At 50.6% G+C, this 19,585-nt stretch overlaps 2 protein-coding genes across 8 annotated transcripts in view; one reads left to right on the top strand and one right to left on the bottom strand.

Moving 5' to 3' along the window:
* The first annotated feature begins 1,504 nt into the window (after positions 1-1,504).
* Pcyox1l (prenylcysteine oxidase 1 like) lies at positions 1,505-12,663 on the top strand. Of its 2 annotated transcripts, XM_087180610.1 has the most exons (7): positions 1,508-1,684; positions 6,305-6,511; positions 7,731-7,905; positions 8,399-8,413; positions 9,549-9,814; positions 10,840-10,980; positions 11,706-12,657. In XM_087180610.1, the coding sequence occupies exons 1-7, from the start codon at positions 1,597-1,599 to the stop codon at positions 12,365-12,367; spliced, it is 1,554 nt and encodes a 517-aa protein (XP_087036736.1). In that variant the 5' UTR covers positions 1,508-1,596; the 3' UTR covers positions 12,368-12,657. The 2 variants fall into 2 exon arrangements, with proteins under 2 accessions (XP_004854447.1, XP_087036736.1); XM_004854390.3 differs by lacking the exon at positions 8,399-8,413 and having other exon boundaries at positions 1,505-1,684; positions 9,603-9,814; positions 11,706-12,663.
* Positions 12,664-17,910: 5,247 nt separating this feature from the next.
* Il17b (interleukin 17B) overlaps positions 17,911-19,585 on the bottom strand; it is a 29,806-nt gene continuing 28,131 nt past the window's right edge. For all 6 annotated transcript variants that reach the window (XM_004854391.3, XM_087180606.1, XM_021266196.2 and 3 more), the window contains one exon: positions 17,911-18,371. In XM_004854391.3, coding sequence (XP_004854448.1) covers positions 18,140-18,371 — 232 coding nt within the window. In that variant the 3' untranslated portion in view covers positions 17,911-18,139. The remainder of the gene's footprint in view (positions 18,372-19,585) is intronic.

Here is a 19,585-nt window from a genome sequence, read left to right as displayed (position 1 = left end):
GCTGTCCTTTCCTGAGATTTGCCTTTGAATTTTCTTCATTCTTCAAGGCCTGTCTGTAGGCCCTGGTTCCATAATCCATTGTTTCCCCCATTCCCAGCACCAGGCAATCAATATATTTGTTCCTATCCATTAAAACTTTGTCAGTGCTCTCAAGTTCACTGTGGTAGTTTTAAAACATAATTCCAGAGTTTCTTGACACATTGAGAGGTAGGGGTTATATCTATTCTTGAATGTCCTTGGAGCTTTATGATTGCTTGATGAGTAGAATCCAATAGAAATGACACTGTCCATTTCTGGACCAAAACCTTAAAAACAACCTCACCTATCTTAAACAGCTCACCCTTGGAACCTGACTATCATGCCAAGAACAAGCTTACGTAGTGTGTATAGTGGAATGAGGGCTCTGTCAGCTTTCAGCTGAGCCAGCACCATCCTAACAGCCACCATGAAATTAGATCCACCCCCAGTGGATCAGCCTCGGTGACACCACATGGGACAGATGCGCTGATCTCACTGAGCTCTACCCAAAGTTCAGATTTGTGGGCAAAATAAATGACTCAAATAAGGGAGCTGGAGATTTAGCTCAGTGTGGTCAATCCCTCCAGCGCCACAAAAGAAAAAGGAAAGTGTCAATTCAGCCACAACTTTATTAGTGATCCAGTTTAGACCTAGTAAGACTCATAAAGCTGACTTAGAACCTAGCTATAAATTCATTTACCATTCTCTGAATGCCTTCAGTTTTCTTCTCTTGGCCATATTCTGAATGACTAGAGTCTCCTTATTCTGAAACTCACCCTAACTTTACTCCTCTGCCAAGGGATATCTGTCCTTAACAGTATGGTACTGACCACACTGTTCTTGTTTTCTTAGAAGATGAAAATGGCAAGATATCCTTATCGTTTCTCCTCTCTGAAAAGAGTGAATCAAATTCTTCCCTTTTTTTTTTTTAAGCGGTAAAAGGCAGAGATACAAATTATATACAAACTGCAAACACAGGTGAAAACCTCAGTATCCAAAGCATATGGTCTTGTTTCAGCAGATGCAGAGGATAGCGTCTAGTCACCCCGCCCCCCGGCTTGGTCAGCACTTCCCAGCCCTTGCAGACGCGTAACTCCTCGGGGTTTCACATCCATTACCTGACGTGATCGTCTTTACCATCTGGAAGGGTACAGCAGGGGTTATGCTGTCCGTTTTATAAAAGTGAAAACAAAAGGAGCACAGAAAAGGCACATCACAGAGCTAGTAAGTCTCTGAGGCTGAACTAGTTTTTTCTCCATCCATCTTCCGCCAGCTGAGACTGGGTCCTGATGCTGAGATCCGAAGGCGCACATACCTGCGCCGGAGCAGAAGGAGCCAGCCAATGAGGAGCCCGCATCCGGGAGGCGGGACGGATAAGCTGCCAATGATAGGGTCCTCCCGGGGAGAGATATAACTAATGAGGGCTTTGTACTGGTGAGGGACCGCTGTTCTGCCAATGAGAGGTCACGACCGTCCTGGAAGGCGGAACGGCCTGTGAGGCGCCAGGGCGGGGAGGGGAGCAGAGCGCCAACCTGGGAGCTTGGGAGACCCAGCGCGCTGCCCGGATCGCTGCCCGCCATGACCCGCTCTGACCAGCTCCTCGTCGCGCTGGCCACGCTCCTCGCCACAGCCGCTACAGGCGGAGACGCCCGGCCCAGCAAAATTGGTGCGGGAAGGACTAGGTGGGGGGCTGAGCCGGGGAGGGCTGAGCGGGAAAAGGGTTCGCAGCCAGCAGCAGCTGTCTGAGGTCAGGGAGGGCAATTGGGTGAAATACGAGTGTTCGGGAGAGGAGCTGGGTGGAGGAGAGACCGAGGCGAGGGGTGGAACTGGGCGAGGAAGGGGACCCCATAGGGAAGGTGTTGATGGGGAGGGTGGCATGGGTATTGGAGGAGGGCCACCTGGGACTGAAGACACCTGGCTGGGCAGGACTGGCCACTGCTCTCAGGAAGGTGCTGGGTCACAGAGCATCTAGCGGTGGACTTAGCTCTTTGCCAGGTGCGCTCGGATGGCAGAGAACAGGAGCTGGGCAATGGTATTCGCAAAGGTCTGTTGGCCGTCTGAGGGGCCTAGGGCTCCACTTACTGCTTGGAGCAGAGACTTCTATACACCGAGTTCACTGTAGGCCTGAGGCAGTCCGTGTTCCGAGGAAGGGTGCCTCCCCTAGGCTTGGCCTGCTCTGGGAGGGCTTCCTGGGAGTAACTTCTAAGCCTCTGAGACTCATCAGTAGGTCTGTTAGAGACTTTTGAGGTGTGAACCAAGGGCCCCACACATGCTAGGCAAACGCTGTACCACTGAGCTACATCCCCAGCCCAAGTGGGAAACTTAAGAGCTATCATAATTTCTTTATTATTTGTGTGATTTTTTCTAGTATTTTATTTTGAAAAACTTTCAAGCATACAGCAAATTTGAAAGAATTTTACAGTGATCATCCCCATAACTAGATGCTCCCCTTCACTGCTGTTCTACTTGCTTTATCACAAAGCTGTGACATCCTTGTGGCCATCCATGAGTCCTTTTACATTTGATGCGTTTCAGAATAAATCGCTAAATACTTCATGCTTGTCATTAACAAGAGCTGTTTGCTCACAGTTGCTTTTTTTCCTGCTCTTAATATCATTTTAACCCTTCATGACACAAAGATTTTGAAGTCCCTTACAAACAAACTTCACACAAGCAGAGAAGCTGGGTTTCCAATGTGAAAGACAGAGTCCCAGCTCTCCTAGGCTGCCCTCCACCTGCCCCCCTTGGCAGGAGTGCCTTGGGACGTGCCATGTGGGACATGTCATGGGAGACCACAGACTTGTCAGAGCCAGTGCAGTGCTGAAGCTGATTGTGCTACAAAACCATGGCCAGCCATAAGGGGCTAAGACAGGCTATAGCATGCCAGAAATTAGTTTGGGACTGAGAGTTCATGGGAGAGACAGTCCTGAGGGCTGGAGTAGGCAGAGAAGGCCTCCTGGAGAAGGTGAGTTTTGAGCCAGGATTAGAAGGATGGAGAAGTGTCCAGGGGTGTGGAATACTCTCCTTCCTCCTGGGGGTAGGCAGTAGGGTAGGACACTTCCCACTGACCTTTGGGAAAAGGGCAGGGCCTCCCTCTAGCAGACCTGTCTGGCAGTGTGGCGCTTACTGCCGCCTCATTCCAGCTGACCTGTACACCTCATGCTGAGTCATCCAGAGGAGGACACATGCGATGCCAAACTGCCCCTTAGCTTTCCTGATTTTCTTCAGCCCTCCAGCAAGGCTGTCTGTCCTTGGTGGTTTGGACTCTACCCAGAGGGACAACGAGGAGCTTCCTGGTAGGCTGGCATAATCCTTGGGTCTGGTCTGAACAGAACCAGGAGTGGCACCTGGAATGGTGCCTTTGAGTCCACCGTACAGTTCCATGTGCTGCCCTGAGCACATGCAGTTCCTCTTACTGGCACAGCCAGTTGCCCACTGAGGTCCTGACCAGGTGTTGTTTTCTCTGTGAAGCCTGTCCCCACTTCCGCCTAGGCCAAATCCATTGCTTCCTCAGGCCTCCCTGGAGCTCTGTCATTGCACTTTGTCACAGGTCCTCATGGCTGATGGTGCGTGAGTCTGCCCACGGGCTGTCTGGGACAGAGCCGTTTGGTTCCTCTTTGAGCTCCAGCTCTTCTTACCCTAATTCAGAGTGGGTGTCAATGCTGAGTGTAAAGAGGTGATGTCTTCTGCTTTCCCAGAGGGAAAGGCGGCCTCTAGGTCTTGAAATGTCTGTTTCTCTTGAGAAACATAAATGGGTAGTTTTGGACTCTGCTTGCAAATGGAGGAGAGGGTAGCAGAGTTGTTAGGAAAAGGCTAAGGGCATGCTTGTTAGTGGCTTTGCAAACACTGAGAAGGCAGAGATGGTCATTCTTTCAACATGCAACAAATACTCATAAACTCTGCTGTGTGCCAACATCTGTGGACATGGTGACCCTGCTTCCTCTCTCTCCCCTCGCCCCTCTGTCTCCTCTCTCTCTCCTCTCTCTTCTCTCCTTAAACTGACCATTTGAATATGGTGTGGCAAGGGCCAGGCCAGGTAAGCACAGTGCTCTTCATGAATACACTGGAGAGACATCTGACTCACCTGAGCTGGCTAAGCTGAGCTAAAGGTGGCAGGCGAGGGCTTTAGGAGTCAGGGAGACATGGGTCACAGAGAGGACATTCCTCGTGAGGGGAGCTGCTCAGGCCACGCCCGAGTATGAAGACAAAGGCACACAGGTGCACAGTAAGACAGGACCAGGCAGACAAAAAGGTGGAGTGTTGGGGGGGAGGGTCAACAGGAAGTGAAATAGGTAGATGGAGGCTGAGGTAGTGGCTCCTGCGCTTCTTTTTTTTTCCTTTTTCTTTTTCTTTTTTTTTTTTTTTTTTTTTGGTTCCAGGGATCAAACTTGGGACTTTGTACTTGCTAGGCAGGCAGACAGGCGGCACCACTAAGCTAAATCCCTGGCCCCCTCCTGCCACTTCTTGACTGGAGCTGGTAGTCATAGGGTCAAGTGTGGGTCCAGGAAGAACAAATGATATCACACTTATCCTATTTGCATTTGGGGTGGGGTTACTGGACTATCAGATGAGAGGGAAGTGATGTTTCAGATAGATGTTGGACAAAATTGTGGGGCAGGTAATAGCTGCAAAGCTGATTTGCTGGGGGGGGGTTGTTTTTTATTTGTTTTATTTTTGGTACCAGAAATCAAACTCAGGGCCTCGCACTTGCCAGGCAGGTGCTGTGCCACTAAGCTACATTCACTGCCCCTGATTTTTTATTTTTTTGAGAAGGGGTCTTGGCTACATAGTTCAGGTTGGCCTTAAACTCACTGTGTAGCCCATGCTGTCCTCAAACTTGTGGTAGTCCTCCTACCTCAGCCTCCAGAGTGCTTGAACTATAGGTGTTATGCCACCATGCCCAGCTTCATGGGACTAATTAATGAGTATTTGTCTATACAGTGATTCCTAGCATAGTAGTATCTCTGAGCTCTGTCCAGTGAAATGTTTTTATCAGTGACTGGGAAGAGAATACTGATAGCATATGAACCAAGTTTGCAAATAACAGGAATGCAGGAGGTATGGTAAAGACAGTGAATAAGTCAACAAAAAAGACATCAACAAATAGAAACTGTAACAAGAGTCCAAACTGGGCTCCTATAAGTGACAAACAGCTCCCCCTAGGGTGTGTTCCAGCCTTGGCACAGACAGAGGAATGATTCAAGTGGCAGGTGGTAGGTGGCACTTAGACCCAGGGCCAGAAAGCTTTTCTGTAAAGGACCAGAGAGTAAATACTTGAGGTGTTAGGGGCCATTACAGATTGTGTTACAACACACAACTCTGCCTAGCAGGAAAGTAACCATGACCAATAAGTGAAAGAGTATGGCTGTGGTCTAAAGAACTTTAGCCAGGCACAGTGGCTACAGAGCACAGAGCTGCAATCCCAGCACCTGGGAGGATGACCTGAGCCCAGGAGTTCAAGACCAGCTGGGGCAACACAGGGAGACCCTGGTGCACCGCCCCCCCCAACAAGTAGCAATAAATTTTTTTTTTTTTTCAAATACATGCTTCTGCTTGGATTTGGCTGACAGATCTAGGTTACTAATCCTTGGATTAAGGAGTGGTTTCCAGACACTGATCCATCAAACAGAACTAACTGTTCAGTAACCATTTTTACCAGTTCATAGTGAAATAAAAATAGAAACAATATGGGCTGGGGATGTAGCTCAGTGGCACCACGCCCCCCCCTGGCAAGCACAAGGTCCTGAGTTTGATCCCCAGTGCCAGGAAAAAAAAATAGGGACAATATAGTAAGTTTTGTGTGAAACCAAATTTATTCTCGTTAAAGGATTTTAAGATTCTTTCCTGCTCTTTTGCTGCTACAGTGTATTTTCCCTTTTTTTGTACCAGGGATCGAACTCAGGACCTTGTGCTTGTGTGGCAGGCAGTGGAACCACTGAGCTAAATCCCCAGCCCGTATTTTCCTTTCTAAAATGTTAGTGACTCCAGTTTGGAGAAGTCAGAAATACAGAACATCTGAGAAAAGCCATGAGGATTTAAAAATAAATAAATAAATAAATAAATAAAATAAAATAAAATGTTGGTGATTGTAGGTAGCAGTTTTCAGGTTGGCCTTTGCTTGTTATTCATAGCTCTACTGAAAACCGAGACTGAATTTCCTTTTTGAAATGTTAATGCCTCTGAAGCTGGACACTGGAGAGCTATCAGCAGGGCAGATGGAAAGATTTAACTGTGATCTCTCACCCCTGTGCTTTCCTTTCTGCTTCCGCCGCGGGCCTGCTGACAGCGGTGGTTGGGGCCGGGATTGGAGGCTCCGCTGTGGCCCATTTCCTGCAGCAGCACTTTGGACCCCGGGTGCAGATTGATGTGTACGAGAAGGGGACTGTGGGCGGCCGCCTGGCCACCATCTCCGTCAACAGGCAGCACTATGAGAGTGGGGCAGCCTCCTTCCATTCCCTGAGCCTGCACATGCAAGACTTCGTCAAGCTGCTGGGTAAGTGCCCGCCCTGGGGCTCCAGTGCCCAGTGTCCAGGTCTGGCAGTAGCTCCAGGCCCTTCCCAGACTGCCCAGACCTTTGAGGCTGGATGGTCATGTAGCCCAATCTCCTCATTTTACAGATGGAGCAGCTGAGACCAGAGAGGGGAAGGAACTTGCCTGAGGTTACACAGTGAGTTAGTTGCAGAGCCGGGATTAGAACTGAGGTTTGAGCCCCCCAGGCCAGTTTATTTCCCTCTCAATTTACTGCCTCTTGATTATCATGATCAGATCAGTGTCCACATGCTGGTGCCTGCCAGGAACCTGGAATTATTGTAGGTGTAGGAGGATTACTTCAAATCCTCCCTCCCAGCCTGCAAGGTGGGTGTTAGGTCTCCTCCTAAGGAAACTGAGGCTCAGAGAACTTAGATACCTCAGCCAAAATCACACAGCCATGAGTGAGAGCTGGGACTCAAACTCAGCAGCATCTGTCAAAGCCACAAATGAACATGCTGTTTGATGCAGGAATTCCAGTCATCAGAAGTGATCCCACAGGTGGCTTTGTGATGTGCAAAGTGACAGACATCCACATTTGCTCACTGCAGCTTTGTTTGTCATAGCAAATGTCAGAAAATACCCCATCTACCCCCTTCCTGGGGCCTGGGGTTAAATACAGAGTTGTGTAAGTACAGGGTAGACTGTTTAGCAGCCAAAGGGGAAAGTCCTTTGTACCCAGATAGAGAGTACTCTCTCCAAGGTACAGTATGTTGTCAAGGTGACAAAACAGTGAGATAGTGTGTACAGGTGGGAAAGAAATAAATCATGGCTATAAGCATGTATTTTAGTCCGATGCTGTGTAAGTTATACAGTGCTGGTCCTCTGGAGCAAGCCATGGCTACTTCCAGCACTCTTGGTGTCCAGGACCCCACCTCAGAGCAAGAGCCCTTGCGCTTTCTGGGATGAGATCAGAATTTCCCTCCCTCATGGCCAAGAGAATCCCAGTTGGAAAAAAAAAAACAAAAGTGGCACCTTGTTTTCATTTGCATCATCTTATTGGCTAGGAAGGGGAAACATTTTCCCAGTGTGTTCGGGTCTTATTTATAGACACCCAGAATAGACAAACCACAGCATTCCCATTTCTTTGAGCCAAAGAAGGCATTGAATTTAAGCTTAAGCACTGCTGGGCCCCCCTTGGGGGACTTTATGAAGGGGACCTGAGGAGCTCCTGGTCTCCACAGGGCTGAGGCAGCGGCGCGAGGTGGTGGGCAGGAGCGCCATCTTCGGCGGGGAGCATTTCGTGCTGGAGGAGACCGACTGGTACCTGCTGAACCTCTTCCGCCTCTGGTGGCACTACGGCATCAGCTTCCTGAGGCTGCAGATGTGGGTGGAGGAGGTCATGGAAAAGTTCATGAGGTAGGGCTGGGCAGAGCTGAGGGAGGGCATTGCCCGGGAGAGAAGAGGAGAGCTGGGGAAGAAACCTGCTCCACTGCTGTCAGTCATAAAAAGAAGTTACTCAGTGGCTGTAGGGGCCTAGCACAATTGAGCCTGGGCTCAGAGCAACCCCCAGCCTGAGGAAGGGCTCCACATGGGGAAGGCTGGTACCTCTGCCATCATTTCACTCGCTGTCATTCTTTCCCTCCACTAAGCTGATTAAAGCACAGGTTGAAATTCAGTCACCTGAAAGTCCAAAGCAGGATGCACATGAGGGAAGCAGCACCCTGAGGATGGAAGGGATCAGGGAGCTGCAGGACGTGGGGTGACCTGAAGGACAAGGCCATCAGTGGCAGGCAGCCAGGGCACCACAGCCCCTGTGGCCAGCTGTGTGAGGATGCCACCCCATGTGGCCACGTCATCCAGGGTTTCTGGAAGCTGTCATACGTGAGATCTCCCAGCTCTTCCCTGTTAGCAACCAAGCCTTGGTGTAGGCTAAATGAAACACGCCTATAGGCCATGTGCAGCCTGGGCCACCCATTTGCAAACTTTGCTGTCCCTGGTTCTTCCATCTAGAACTAAGTCCTGTCTTCACCACTTTCCTCCTCAGGTGCCAGCTCCCTCCCTGTCTTCTCCAGATATGGAGTATAAGGGGTCTGTGCCACCCTGCACTCACATGCCCAGCAACCAGCGGGCTCTCCCTGCTTCCAGCTCACAGGCAAAAAGCTGCCCCCCTGGCCCCATCATCATCTCCCATTGTTCACTCTCAAGTACCTAAGAGTGGCCCCATGGGTCCCTCCCCACTCTATGCTGTGTGGCACTTCTTCTTTATAGTCTCCAAGGAGCCCTCGAAGCTTATATCTTTGCCCCTCCTTTCTCTTTCTTATGCTTTTCTCCCTTGTCAGTTTTATGCACATCTACAGTGATGACTTCTCCCTGCTGTGGGACAGAACTTCCAGTTGTAAGTTTCAGACCCACATTTCTGTCCTCTGGATGCTTCTGTCTGGTGTTCCAGAGAAAACCAAACTCAGCATGTTTACAAAGCAGCACCAGAATGGGCAGCATTTCCAAGGCCAGCTAGTCCTGAAATCTACCAGCAGATAGATCCAGTCCATGCCAGTCCTTGGGTTGGGTCAGTGGTGGAGGGACAAGATGTGAGCTGGGGAGCGAGTGGGAGGCCTCTCAGGTGGAGCCAGGGGAGGACAGCTGCTGTCCTCCCTGGTGGGAAGCTGCTGCCGTGGAGTCCACTGTGGTCCCAGAAGAGACTAGGAAGACTGGAAGCCAGTGGAGAACCTGGCACTTCTGGGGAGGTTTCAGCAGACGTAGGCCGGGCCCACAGACAAGCAGTTCCACTTGAGTGAAAGGGCTTTGAACTGTGCCCAGCAGGGAGTGGCTTGGAGGTGATACAGTTACCTTTAGCCAAACCATGGTATGAAGCCAGGACTAGTGGGCTTCTGGAGTACTTGTCCTTATCTCCAGGTTGTCCCTCTGAGAAGAACAGGTCCACCACAGCCAGAGAACAGGCCGGGGGAAACATAACCAGCTCCCTCTGCCACCCCTCCATATGTAGAGGAGCTGGAAAATCACTGGTGGGCTCTGAAGCCCACAGGGACCTCTGGTGGCAGGAAGTCAGCCAAAAAGCCTTTCTGCACAGGGACTGCGCCCTATGTGTCTCTTAGGATCTATAAGTACCAAGCCCATGGTTATGCCTTCTCGGGAGTGGAGGAGCTGCTGTACTCACTGGGAGAGTCTGCCTTCGTCAACATGACCCAGCGCTCTGTGGCCGAGTCCCTGCTCCAGGTGGGCGTCACACAGCGCTTTATCGACGATGTCGTCTCTGCTGTCCTTCGGGCCAGCTACGGCCAGTCGGCAGTGATGCCCGCCTTCGCTGGTGAGTGTCCAGCCCTCGGCCTGCCCACCTGCCCTTCTCCTGCATGCAACGCCCACAGTGAGCTGGGGTCCCCTTAAGAACCTCACACTTCTCCAGTAGTCACCACTGACATTGACTCAGCACTTTGTTTTCCCATCTTGTTTGATCCTGGCACCAGTCCTCCAAGTTAGGAGGATCGTATTTGCCCCACCTCACAGGCAGTGGAGGCAAAGGTCAGAACACAGGTCCAGCACGTGTCCACCACTCCTGATGGCCCATGAATCCCTTATGCTGCATAAACATGAGGCGACACTTTGGTTAGTGCATCTCACCTTCCCAACCCATTACTGAGATGGGTGGGTGTGGGTGTGGCCCTCCTTCCCCTGCACAGGCTCCAAGTGCGGAGAACACGGACCTGCAGGGGCGGGACTCATGCTCTTGTCCACCGATACCTCGCAGCACTCAGAACAGTACCTGCACCTGGCTAGGCACCAGTGCACTGAGCAAATGAATGAAAAGGTTTATATTGGCATGCACTGCCCATCTGCCCAGGGAATTGTTCCTTTGGTACCTTCACAGCCCTCAGGCCCTACCTCAGTATCCTCCTGCTGTGGCTTCCCCGCTCACTCTTCGAGAATCTTGTGTGTCCTTCATAACATATTTGTACTGAGATATAATGCACACATTTTCATCACCCCAGAAGAAACTCCATCCCTTAATTTAACCATCACCTCCCCAGCACCCCCAGCCTCCAGCCCTAGACAAAAGCGTATCTCCCTGTTTCTGTGAATTTGCCCATTTGGAGTGTCCTGTAAAAACAGAATCACACACTGTGTCTTTCAGAGCTGGCTTTTTCACTATGCAGCACGTTTTCACTTACTAGCTTGTGACCATGGTTGTGTTGGTGTGTCTGTTGCCTCCCTGTGCCCACGGTTGGGAAGAATCTTGCCATGGCAGGAAAGCCCAGGAAGAATAGCACTGGGCTCTCTGGCCCTCCTGCCCAGAGGCTCTGGGAACCCACCAGCCACATTTCCTGCGTTGTCTAGGCGCCATGTCCCTGGCCGGGGCTCAAGGAAGCCTGTGGGCAGTGGAAGGGGGTAACAAGCTGGTGTGTTCCGGCTTGCTGAAGCTCACCAAGGCCAATGTGATCCACGCCACAGTGACCTCTGTGACCTTGCACAATACAGGTGAGTGGACAGAGGGCCTCTGTACCTTAATCCTGGGCTGTACTCTGCTGGGGAGTTCTTCAAAAGAGCAGTAGGAGGCCAGGCATACTGGCCACAGTTGTAATCCCAGCTGCTGGGGAGGCTGAAGCAGGGGACACAACTGTAAGTCTAACCTAGTCAGCTTAGCGAAACTGTATCTCAAGAGTTAAATAAGCCAGGTGTGGTGGCACACATCTGTAAGCTGAGGCAGGAGGATCGCTGCGAGTTCAAGGCCAGCCCAAACTACATAGTAAGATCCTGTCTCAAAAAACAAAAGGTTAAGAAAATAAGTAAGTGGGTTTCTGTCCCTGGGTTCTGTCCCCAGTAAACAAAAGGAAAGGAAAAGGCACTGGGAGACCCATGACACTAGAGGGTGCTGTTGCCCCTATTCAAATACCAGAGCCAGAAAGCAGTCTTACGTGGCTCCAGCCTTGTTCTTTTGCTCAGTGAGGAGCTTGAGTGATATCCTTGCCCAAGCAGCCCCACCCCCATCCAGTCAGCAGCAGAACCAGGGGAAGAAGCTGGGTCTCCTGACTCCTAGCTTCTGCAGGCCACACCAGTGTGCGGAGACAAGGGCTGCCATCTGGACCGCCCAGCCATTCCGCCACCAGGGTCTCACTGTGTGCCCAATGCCAGGCCCCAAATGGGAGATGAGTGGGTAGAAGCTCGGGAAAAAGTTGGCCTTCGTTCTCTCTCTCTCCTTCCAGAAGGAAAGCCCCTGTACCAAGTGGAGTATGAGAGTGAAGTGGGCAGCGGCTCTGACTTCTACGACATCGTGGTTATCGCCACTCCCCTGCATCTGGACAACAGCAGCAGCAACTTCACCTTTAAAGGCTTCACCCCTCCCATCGATGATATCCAGGGCTCTTTCCAGCCCACGGTCATCTCCCTGGTCCATGGCTATCTCAACTCTTCTTACTTTGGCTTCCCCGACCCTAAACTCTTCCCTTTCGCCAACATCCTTACCACAGATTTCCCCAGCTTCTTCTGCACTCTGGACAACATCTGCCCTGTCAACATCTCAGCCAGCTTCCGGCGGAAGCAGCCTCAGGAAGCAGCTGTCTGGCGAGTGCAGTCCCCCGGGCCCCTCCTTCGGACCCAGCTGAAGACCCTCTTCCGTTCCTATTACTCAGTGCAGACAGCCGAGTGGCAGGCCCACCCCCTGTACGGCTCCCACACCACGCTCCCTAAGTTCGCGCTCCATGACCAACTCTTCTACCTCAACGCCCTGGAGTGGGCAGCCAGCTCCGTGGAGGTGATGGCCGTAGCTGCCAAGAATGTAGCCTTGCTGGCTTACAACCGATGGTACCAGGACCTGGACAAAATTGACCAAAAGGATTTAATGCACAAGGTCAAGACTGAACTGTGAAGGCTCCAGAAAGAGCCCAGGAACTTCTGTCCTGCACTGAAGATGGATCACAACCCTAGCAGCCCAGGATTGACTAAGCCACAGTGATCCCTGAGCCACTCTTTCTGACCTTCGTGTATGCAGCATCTTTTCCCTCCATAGTGGATCCAAGTGACCCACTACCTGCCCATCTACCTTGAGGATCTTTACAATGGTTACTTCTTTAAGGTAGACAGTAAGAAGAGGGAAGGAAATCCAAGTCAATGTGTTTGTTTTTTTGTTTCTTAGGAAGAAATAAAAGTCCACCTTCTCAGGTTGTTCGACTTGATTCTCTAACTAGGAACCTATGGGAAGGAATATAAGACAGAGAGCCCTGAGTCTAATGCTGCTACCCTGTTCCACTACCTACCTCCTCCCAAGACTCACAATCCATTGAGGCAGGATACAATAGAACATCTACGACCAGAAAGTTACAAACAGAGTAAAAGAGAAATCAGGAAACCTAAGAAATGATAATAGCTCCCGTTTGGTGTGGGCTTGCTAAATGTGAGGTACCTAGTTCAGAACTTACCCAGATACCATTTCCAAACCTCTCAACAATATTGCAGAGGCCTGGGGATTTAGCTCAGTGGTTCTGCCACCTGCCCCGCAAGCTCAAGGACCCGAGTTCGATCCCTGGTACCAACAAAAACAAAAACAATATTGCAGATTGGGGAAGATGAATCTGGGACCTGAGGAAGAGACATTTGCCTCGAGGTTGCCATCAGCATAGCTCTGAGCTTCCTAGCAAGCAGTGGGAAAAGGGAAACAAATTAGGCTATAGGAAGAGAGGTTTCTCTTGGCACCTGGAGGAACTGACCATTCTGTTCCTTATACAAGGGCTGAGGAGTGATATGATGGGTTTGTCGTGCAAAGGACAAGTCCCCAGATGGTGGAGAGCAGTTATACCAAACCCGTAAATCTTCACCTGAGCAAAGGAAAGGAAGAAAAGGTGTTGGGATTGAGATCTTCAGAGGCTAATGTACTTTCTTTGGCATTAGCTTGAAAGGAGAGGAAATTTTTGCTTTGCTTTTACTAGAAGCCTTAAAATCAATAGTTTGTTTTTTGGTTTGTTTTTTTTTTTTTTGGTACCGGGGATCGAACTCTGGTCTTTGCACTTGCGAGGCAGGCGGGGGAACTACTGAGCTAAAATGAGTAGTTTTTAAAAAGTAAAAATCTTCATTCCTTTTGGAACTGTGCTGTGCTACAAAGGCAGTGTCCTGAGGATTAGAGCCCTGGGCACCCAGGGAGTATGGTCCATGGGACTGGATACCACATCTGAATCTTGTAGAGAAAGGTAGGATGCTCAGTAAAAGTGCAGGTGGCCAGGCCCCACCCCAGCTTGCTGAATTGGCTCAAGGCAGGGACCTGGATGCCAGAGGAGGTGTCACCGCCACCTGATGCACAGTAGTCCCCAGAGCCCAGCCCCTGCTTCCCTCTGCAGACGTGGAGACTGGAAACCCAAAGTGAGGAAATAACTTGTCCCAGGTCTCCTGATCACAGAGCAGCTCAAATCTGGAGTGTCTCCTTAAAATTAATTGAGTTCAGCATGGGGCAAAATGCCCTTCCATGCAGACGGCCGCAGACTGGCTCTGAGGTTGTCTTTACTATGTCAGGATAAGGGTGATGGCAGTGAAACAGATGGACTCTTTTGAGTAGAGATGATATGCATTTGTGGCTTATTACAGAAATCATGAAACTGATATATTAGGAAGAAGGCTAGGCCCAGCATAGTGGTACACCCATGTAATCCCAGCGCTTGGGAGGCTGAGGCAGGAGGATTGCCTCAAGTTCAAAGCCAACCTGAACTACACAGTGAGCCCTGTTCTCAGCCACACAGCCCCCCCCCCAAAAAGGCTTTTGATTGAAGTAGCAGAAAACCTAACTCAGATGACATAAGGAATAAAGACTGTATTTGCCAGGCACACCAGTAATCCCAGCACTCTGGGAGGCTGAGGCAGGAGGATCAGCCTAGGCAACTTAGATATTTAGTGAGACCCTGTCCCAAAATGAAAATTTTAAGTAGGAGAGCAAGGCTGGGGATAAAGGTCCTGGGTTCCATTTCGAGTACAAGAAAAAAAGTTAATAAGTTAAAAGTCCAGGTGTAGAGCCCTGTGTTGTGTAATCCCTAGTTCTATCACTGTCTCATAGTCAAAGATGGCTACCAACAGCTCCCCGAATGAGATGTTCTCCCACAACCACTGAGCCAAACTCTGGGCTCTGGGCCAGGGAACCATCCCTGAATCACTTCCTGTGGCCAGGTGACTGCCACTGCTGATTAGCCTGGGGCTCAGAAACCAGCCCAATCACTGTGACCAGGGAATAACGTTAAGCTGATTAGTTTGGAACAGTCCAATGCCATACCTGGAGCAGAGGTGGACCTATCCAAACTTCAGGTTAGAGTGCCACAATGTCAGCCACCTGCAGAGGGTGCTGTGCCATTCTCCATGAGTCCAGTGAAATCAGAGTGTGATGGCATCTTTTGATGGTCTTTGAAATGAAGATGCCATGGGCTGGGATGGTGTAATTGATAGCTGGTATTCGGGCAGAAGACTGAGCACAATAGAACATGTACCTCTAATCACCCCTCCCTTGCGTCCCTAAGGAGGGAATGTGCAGATGATGCAAACTAGGACAGTTACACTTGCTCCGCAGTCCTTGGGGAGCTCTGGCCCTGTGTCCCAGCATGAGGCCAGTGGGACGGGCTGCAGCCTCAGAAACCTCCCCTCCCTGGTGGGCAGGCCCAAGCCGCTCAGAACCAAAGCCAGCCAAAATGCCCTGCCGCCCACTTCGCCAAGCCCGAACCTGAAACCTGGAGCTTCCCACCTCCCTTACAGGCAGGGAAAGGACCAAGATTCCAGAAAGGGGAACAGAGCCGGCAGAAAACATTTATCCCAGGCCACCCCTCACCTTTCCAGGCAGAGCAGAAGCCCCTAAACCCCTCAAACGCAGAGATCCCTCTAATCTGCTTTAAAAAAAAAAAAAACCCAACAAACAAAAGGCATGGAAGAGGGCCCACCTGCTCTTGATGGTCCTCAGTACGGTGAGGCAGACATATTAAATCCTTCACCGGAACTTCACCTCCTAGAGCAGGGGACTTAAGCAAAATGTCAGCACTCCGGAGAGGAAGGGGCAGCTGTGGAGGGCAGAACTGGCAGGTGGAGAGGTGAGGAACGCCTTACTGAGGACTCACCTAAGAAGGTGCACTAGAGGGAGCTGGGGCAGATGTTGGGCATCCCCAGTGGCCTCTGTGTATTCATTCAGTAAGCTCTGCACCCCTATTCCACTGTGGGTGTTTTACTAGGTGCTAGAGGCACAATGCTGAGTAAAGCAGATGAGGCTCCTACCTCACAAGTGGGAGTTTCTCTCTAGCAAGTGAAAACAGGAAACATGTTTAGAGTCAGACCAGAGGTAGTTCTAGGGTATGGTGTAGGCTCTGTTTTCTGAATTTCTGAGCTCCCTAATGCTGCCTTTAAAACAGAGGGCTGGAAAGGGCCAGCTGGCAGCCCAAGCTCATGACGTCAACGTCTGAATTATAAAAAACGCCAGATGTGGTTGCTCGTACCTGTAATCCCAGCAGTCGGGGAGGCTAGGAGGCTAAGCCAGAGGATCAAAAGTTCAATCCCAGCCTGGGCAACTGGATGACTTAGCAAAGCCCTGTCTGAAAATTTAAAAATTAAGGAGGAGGGCCAGGGATTTAGCTCAGCGGTGCCGCCACCTGCCTCACAAGCACAAGGTCCTGAGTTCAATCCCTGGTACCAAAAAATAATAATAATAATAATAATAATAAAGGAGGAGGGAGTTGCTGGAGATGTAGCTCAGTGCAAAGACCCTACAGTCAATCCCCAGCATCCCCCACACAAAAAAAAGCTGTTACAGAAAAGACCCTGGAGATCCCTAAATTTCACCTGCTCATTCATGGTAAAGAACCTGAAGCCCAGAAGGAGGAAAAAGTACCATTCATGTATAACACACTTTTTGAGCATCTCTGTTTTTGATGCTGTGGTAGAATGACAGCCACTTCCCAAGATGAACGGGGCCCTCCAACCTCTCCATCCCCAGAGTACATGGGTCTTCCAGGACTAGGAGCAGCACTCCTGCAGCCCAAATCTTCCTACAGCCTCACCCCCAAAAGACCTTGAAGCTGATGCCCTTCATGTGGGCCTGAAGTTTTAAGATCTGGTTGACATAGAGCTGGGGGTGTAGCTCAGTGGTGGAGCACAGGCTGAGCATGCAGGAGCCTGGGCTCAATCCCAGCACCAAAAAAGAAGAAATAAAGAAGATCTGGAGAACGCACTGTGAGTGCCTTAGAGACAAACAGCCCTGGGGGGAGGCACAGTGACTGCTGGAGGGATCAGCAGGACTGGCACATGAAGTCTATTTTCCATGTGTCTGGAACCAGGCCGAAGCTTCCTGGAGTAATTTTAACCAGTATCCACTCTAGAACAATACCAAAAAAGGTAAGTTAGTTACCATGCCAGACAAGTACATACCTAACCTTTGGTTTTCATGAATTAGATCCTTAAAACATCCAGCACTAAAGCTGCTTTAAGCACTGAAGCTGGAACAGTCAGGTCAAGTATTCCTACACTGAGCTGTCGGCCCTTTCATTGAGGTTAACTCCACAGATCTAGCTATTCTTACCCCCAGAACAGTCCAAGCCCCTCAGCTGTCCTGGGGAGGGAGGGTATTTTTAGCCCCTAGGACAGCTGATCAGGGATTTGCTGAGGGTTAGAGGGCCCAGGAGGAGATTTGAATTGCAAGGGACTAAAGGGGGAAGTGAGAGGTTAGCATCAAGGAGCAAGAGCCAGATAGGCTTTAGGACAAATCAGTCGCACTGCCTTTTTGGATCAGCAGTTTCTTGATAGAAGCCAGTGGTTCCCAAAGTATGGTCCCCAACCAACAGCAGCATCACCCAGTGAAAAAGAACCACTACATAAAAATGAAAAATAATTCCTAGCTAAATCAGCACCTCTAGGGCTGGGGCCCCGAAGTCTGGTATCCCAAGCCCTCCAGCTGGTTCTGAGGCTGGTGTGAGTCAGTGACACCAGTAAACCAGCTAACCAGATGCCCTTGGGGACAGGGCTGGAGGAAAGAATAATCTATCTATACTGTCCCCTCTCAAGCCTTGTTCAAAGCCAGAGATCCCCTGTCCAGAGAAAAACATACATAAATTAGGGGCTCACTGACCCAGGTTGGAAACCCCTGCTCTTGGGCAACCTGGAGGCCCTTCTTAGGGCCGAAGTCTACTCTGCAGAGAATCTGTGAGCTGAAAGAGTTCTTAGGAATCATTATCAGAGCAAGGACTGGCTCCACAGCGCCCTGAGAGGCTCCGTTCTGGCTGGACCCTTTCAGAACCCACAGTGCACAGTGTCAAGAGTGCTTGTTTCCTGGGATCCATGAGCTCATCCTGTAGAGTTAGCTTCTGTCAACTCTTACGCTGGTTTATGCCAACGAAGCTTCGATCATATGGCTGAAATAGAGGCTTATGGAACCAAATGAACAGAGATATGCCTTATCTTAAATGTTAGAAACGAATGCAGTATTTTAATGGCCTGTCTCACTGTTGGAGAACTCAGAGTAATGGAAAATCCTCTTTATATTGACCTGATATCTGACTCCCCAGGATCTCTAAGCCCCACCCCAATTTTTTCTTTCAGCCACAAAGAGCAAAGCCGAAGCATTGCTTTACAAAGGACAGCGTTCGCTCTCAGCAGCCTTGCGGTGGCCAGTGCGGGAGAGCTGGGTCCACACTCAGAAGATGCAGGTACAGCCCACGGCGATGGTCTCCATGACGGCGCGCTGGCGGCAGGGCCCGGGGCGCGGCGGCGCCGGGCAGAGGCGGCGGCGCACGGGCACCTGGCTGAACACCGGCACGCTCACCATGCTGCGGTCCTCCTGCATGGTGAAGGGGTTCACGCAGCCCAGACACAGGCACCGAGCCTCGGGCAGGTCCGCAGGGATGCGGCTGGGGTCGTGGTTGATGCTGCGGGGAGCGAGCAGGAGAGGGCACGGGGTGAAAGTGGGCAGGAAAGAGCAGGGGCAGCCTCCTCGCTTCTGGGCCGCTCCAACCCGAGCTGGGGTTCCCACAGCAAGACTGGAAACAGCCTTAGGGAAGTCCCGTGGCCAGGGTTTTCCCGGCTCAGGGTCACCAGTTAGTGCTAGCTTTCTTTTTCCACCCAGTAAGATGCCCACGCCAGAACTAGAGTGCTGTGGCCACCACAGAGAGGCCTAAAGCCTCCTTCTGTTCCCCGCCCCGGTCCTATTTTGATGTTTTGGGGGAATTTTATCTATAGAAGTAAAATGCAAGCATATTGAAGCCTACTGTCCACTGCAAGAGGTTCGATTATGACTTGGTCTGCAGTCTGCTCATTCACCAGGTACTTTTACTCACTCAGCACATGGGCAGTCCTGCCCTAGAATTTAGTTGTTCCTTGTGAACAAAAGAGATGCCCTCCTTCCTGGGGGAAGCCTAGCATGCAGGAATTTGCTCTGTGACCTTACCTCCCTGTGCTTTGGCTTCCTCTTCTGTTAAATGGGAGAGGAGGGTGGGTGACCCAGACCCTAGGAGTCCGCCACATCAGCACCCTTATCGTGCTTAGGAGCTTGTGGGAAATGCAGGACCTCCTGAACCATAGCCAACAGCCAGCATTTTTACAAGATCCCAGTAATTCACCCACACAGGAGAGTGTGGGAAGCTGGACTCTTATTGATCCTTACTGATGCTCCCAAAGGTCAAATTCCAGGCAGCAAGGTGCAATACAGTAGCCCCATGTGCCAACTTTAAATTAATCAAAATTCAGTTCTACGGTTTCAGTAGACACATTTCAATTGCACGGTCTCCACCTGAGGCCGGTTGACTTTACACCGTGGCAGAACATTCTAGTCAACGGGACTACTCTAGGGTGTCTGGCTGTAAGTTGTACAGCTGGAAGATCTTTGGCCTGGGTCTGTGAGTGAGCCCATTTCAACACTTATTTATACACCATCATGTACCAGGCACTGAACTAGGAAGTGGAGCTGGAACCAAGGTAAGACACTGCTTCCATCACCCAGGGCGGCAGGATTGATTCTCAAGTCAAAACCCCACTATGCGTCTGAATCATATGCAGATACACAGTGATACCGTGTTCCGGGCAACACCCTGGAGAACTGATTGGGTGAGGCATGGGAACTCAGGTGATTTTGGTGTAGGCATTA

The sequence above is a fragment of the Heterocephalus glaber genome, unplaced genomic scaffold, assembly GCF_053883595.1.
Source record: "Heterocephalus glaber isolate CG9 unplaced genomic scaffold, H.glaber_assembly_v1.0 deba00001463, whole genome shotgun sequence".
NCBI classification, from domain to species: Eukaryota; Metazoa; Chordata; class Mammalia; order Rodentia; family Bathyergidae; genus Heterocephalus; species Heterocephalus glaber.
The sequence above is the reverse complement of the archived record's forward strand: the minus strand, read 5'-3'. Positions and strand labels throughout refer to the sequence as shown.